Source organism: Scylla paramamosain, chromosome 15, assembly GCF_035594125.1.
Source record: "Scylla paramamosain isolate STU-SP2022 chromosome 15, ASM3559412v1, whole genome shotgun sequence".
Classification (NCBI taxonomy): Eukaryota; Metazoa; Arthropoda; class Malacostraca; order Decapoda; family Portunidae; genus Scylla; species Scylla paramamosain.
Genome location: NC_087165.1, coordinates 14,886,012 through 14,890,488, shown reverse-complemented (window position 1 = coordinate 14,890,488; position 4,477 = coordinate 14,886,012). Strand labels below are relative to the sequence as shown.

General features: G+C 37.9%; 1 protein-coding gene across 1 annotated transcript in view; it reads left to right on the top strand.

Annotated features, from left to right (window-relative positions):
* The first annotated feature begins 543 nt into the window (after positions 1 to 543).
* Positions 544 to 4,477, top strand: part of LOC135107502 (protein fem-1 homolog A-like) — a 15,386-nt gene continuing 11,452 nt past the window's right edge. Inside the window, exon 1 of the mRNA XM_064017449.1 lies at positions 544 to 2,451. Within this exon, the coding sequence (XP_063873519.1) occupies positions 748 to 2,451 (1,704 nt within the window). The 5' untranslated portion in view covers positions 544 to 747. The remainder of the gene's footprint in view (positions 2,452 to 4,477) is intronic.

Below are 4,477 nucleotides of genomic sequence, written 5' to 3'. Positions count from 1 at the left end.
TTTTTTTTTTTTTGCCAGTCCTACATAAAAAAAAAAAATATATATATATATATATATATATATATATATATATATATATATATATATATATATATATATATATATATATATATATATATGTGTGTGTGTGTGTGTGTGTGTGTGTGTGAGAGAGAAAAAAAAATGTATTACGAAGATGTATGCGTACGATATTTTTATATTTTCCAAATGTTAGTGAGATATGCGAAATGCATATTAATGTAATTATTGCATATCCCATACTCTTACCTGAGTATTTTCTATGTATATATTTTACGAAATGGTCAAAACGTTGGTATCACTGGGAGTTGGCTGCTCTGCCAATAACAATGATGCCAGATAGAGGTCTCTATTTCCAGTTTTCTGTCATTCTTTTATTCTCTAATGTTTAACTTATCCGAGGTATTTTTGTAAGAAGACTAAAAATATGAACCTCAAGGCTAAAGAGATGGAATTAATGATTAGAAAACGTTGGTGTATATTATAATGATAGTGGCAGTGGTTGATGGCTTGATGCAGCACTGCGCCGCCTGTCTGCAGCCCAGCTGGCAGCAAGGAAGCTTCCTGGGCTAGCCTGGCAGTGTGTCGCCTGCTGTTGTGACGAAAGTAACGGTGACCCATGGCCATCTAGCTTCTGCGTCCCATATTTTTACTATTCGATAAGTGTACAGTAAAATAGCCGCGCTGGATTCCCAAAAGGAAAACTTTTTCGCAGTTTTCAAGCGTAGAATGTGGATTACTGGGAAGGTGGACCATACTTCGCAGAAAGAGCAGATCTTCACAGACTTGTACAATGAGTGTAAGAATATTGCACCTGGAGCTCGTCTCTCCTACATGCTGCGGACCAGGTTGGAACGCCTTCAGAGGGAGGACAGACGTGAGGTGGTGACTCGCACAAGGGATGGTTGTGCACCCTTGTTTGTGGCCTGCAAAAGGGGTAATGTGGAAGTGGTTGAATACCTTATCAGCACCTGCAGTGCGGACGTGGAGCAGAGAGGTCTTTATGAAGTGCCTGATGACCGATCAATTCACAACGTGACACCACTATGGTGTGCCTCAGTGGCGGGCCGCTTGGCCGTGGTGAAGTGCCTGGTGCAGCATGGGGCAGATGTGAACAGTGTATCAGACACAGGGTCCACTCCTGTCCGTAGCGCCTGTTTCATGACACATTTAGATATTGTGACATATTTAGTAGAGAATGGAGCTGACATATCTAAACCAAATTATAATGGTGGTACTTGCCTTATCAATTCTGTGCAGAGTGTGAAACTATGTGAGTATTTGCTAATGCACAGAGCAGATGTCAATGCCCAGGATATCCAGAACAAAACAGCATTGCATTATGCTATCCAGGAGCATCGCTTTGAAACCACACGATTATTGCTTGAAGCTGGAGCTGATCCCCACCTCACCAGCCGGTATCGAGATGATGCCTTACAAACAGCCTGTATCAAGGGAGCATTTCAGATTTTTGAGTATCTGATAGAAAAAGTTTCATATCCACCCAATCGGGTTGCAGATGGTTATGAACTTCTAGGTACCACCTTCTTGGATGAGCATCATGACATTCAGGCTGCCCTCCAGTACTGGCGTCGTGCAGCAACTATCCGTGCAGCTGCTGGTGTATCAAAAGTTGTTCTACCTGCCCGCTCTAATTATCAGAATGCAATTGAGTTCAGGACTGTGGAAGAGCTAGAGGCAGTGGCCACTGATCTTAACAGCTTAAGGACACAGAGTTTACTTATTTGTGAACGTATCCTAGGCACAGCACACAAGGACATGATCTTTAGACTCATGTACCGAGGTGCAGCTTATGCTGATTCCTTACAGTATCAGAACTGCATTGACCTTTGGCTGTATGCCCTGGAATTGCGAATCCGTCGTGACACACTTCTTTTCAACGAAACCTGCTTCACTGCACAAGCTCTGGTGCGCCTCTACCTAGACATGATAGACAAACACAGTTCAGGGGTCATGCAGGACACTGTTGCCTTCAGAGATGCTTATCGCACCCTGAGGTTATTGATAGATCAACTACCAAGTTGCATGGAGCTATTGCGTCTCCAGCCTGTCCACAAGAGACACCAGAGTAACTTTGACCACATGTTGAAAGTAGTGACCCATATGTTGTTTGTCTTACTGCACATCCCCCATGCAGAGGAGCAACGGGAAGAAGCAGTCACAATGGTTAAAGGAGTCGTTCGCCTAGACCCCCGTACCTGCCAGGGAGGTCATTCTCTTCTACATTTAGCAGCCATGAAAACAAATGTGCTCAATAACCATGCCCTGCTAGAGGATGACCATATGACACCCTTCCCCTCTGTAGCAGTGGTCAGCTTTCTACTGGAGTGTGGTGCTCCTGTCAATGCCACTAATGACAAGGGCTCCTCACCACTCTTCATGGCTTCCCAGGACCTGCTCTTCAAACAAGAGGTGAGATTAATCCAACTGTATTATAAATTTGTTGATATTCATTGTTCATGAAATCTGTGTATATTTCACAGTTTTGCAATCATAGCAAGTAGTCAATAAGAAATAATACATAAACCTTCTGGTAGTTTTTGACAGTTTTAATTACATGCTTCCATAAGAAATTACATGCTTTTCTTGTGGATAAACACTGTCAAGATATTGGATTTTTTTATTTATAAAGTCAGACTTCCATTTCATTACATTGTCCTCATATTAGGAAAGTATTTAATTACGATTTTCTGGAAAAACAACAACTTGAAATTTGAGAACAAGATATGGTAGTGCCTGCATGAGGTTAAAAAAAAAAAAAAAAAAATATATATATATATATATATATATATATATATATATATATATATATATATATATATATATATATATAACATGAGAGAGAAAGAGCGAAAAAAAACAATAGATATTCACATGTATTAACTATATGGTTTTTTTTTCACTCTCTCTCTCATGTTATATATATATATATATATATATATATATATATATATATATATATATATATATATATATATATATATGTATATTGCAAATGGCTGTATAATGAGACCAGTATTATAAATGAAGAACATAATATATTATAAACAGTAGCCTTGTCATGCTTATAGTTTATTTTATTTTTTAATTTGTTAATTTATTTATTTTGTTTTATTTATTTATTTATTTATTTTTAACCTACTGGAAGTCTCGGTGAGAATAGCTCTTTTTGCTCTAAAAGTTGAAATTTTAAACACAAAATCTAGATTTGAGATATATGAGTACCATGTGAATTTTATTTGCAAACTGCAAATTTGTTGAACTCACTTCACTGTCATCAGTAGCTCCACTGTAAGACAAAGATTTCCAACTTCTCCCTGTTATCAATAAAGGCTGTCCATTTGCTCCAGAACATCCCAGCAAAATCTGTTTCTATCTAGCCCTCTGTCTGTCATGCCTTCTTTTATTATTGATCTGTTATTCTTGATTGTCCATATATTCTTGTACTTATGGAACAATATTTCTGTTGGGGAGTTTCCAAATCCAGGATATTTCTCTCTCTCTCTCTCTCTCTCTCTCTCTCTCTCTCTCTCTCTCTCTCTCTCTCTCTCTCTCTCTCTCTCTCTCTCTCTCTCTCTCTCTCTCTCTCTCTCTCTCTCTCTCTCTCTCTCTCTCTCTCTCTCTCTCTCTCTCTCTCCTCCTAGTTCTTTGCATCAAAACATGTTCTTTGTTTTCTTTGTCATTTTCCACAGCTTCACAGTGTGTGATTTGTATTTCTAATCACATAGACTAGTAAGTCATGGGTTGCAGAAGTTACATGCTTAGTGGTTACTTTATTCCTTCTAGTTCTTACTCTCTCATTCGCTGTGACTTTTCTTACTGCATATTAACATTTCTCTCATGACTAGAATGTACAAGCCAAACAAATGCAAAACACTGAAATTGCAGGTAAACAAACAACTGCTTGTTTTTTTTTGTTTTTTTTTTACTTATGAGAGTTGAGACCATTGACAAAATAGAGAAATATTTTTCTTAATAGATTATGTACAATTGCCAAACTCTAAAATGAGTGAGATGCCTCCAACTATTTGTGTTGTTGGGCAGACAGCTATAAGCTGAGTCATTTATTGTGCTGAAATGAAATGGCCTCAATACTTTTTGTGGAGGCTGATGTATGATTGCAACAGAAATGCATTCCAAAATTTGATCAACATTGGAACATACATGAAGTTTATGGAAGTAACTATTCTGTGTTTTGGAAGGAAAATGCACATAGGATCAGGATTACTTTAATTATAAGAATATGCATATAATTATTTTTAGAAGACAGGTTTTACACTTACTTGGATCAGCTTTTGTCATCTGTTGACAGGTTGCCCAGCTGTTCATTTATAATGAGCCACTTCTATCAAATTCTGTAGCTTTTATGGCTTTCTTCAGGACCATTTCTTTAATCAGTCAGTGTTTGCATCATCTTCCAGACCACTTTGTTCAAAAC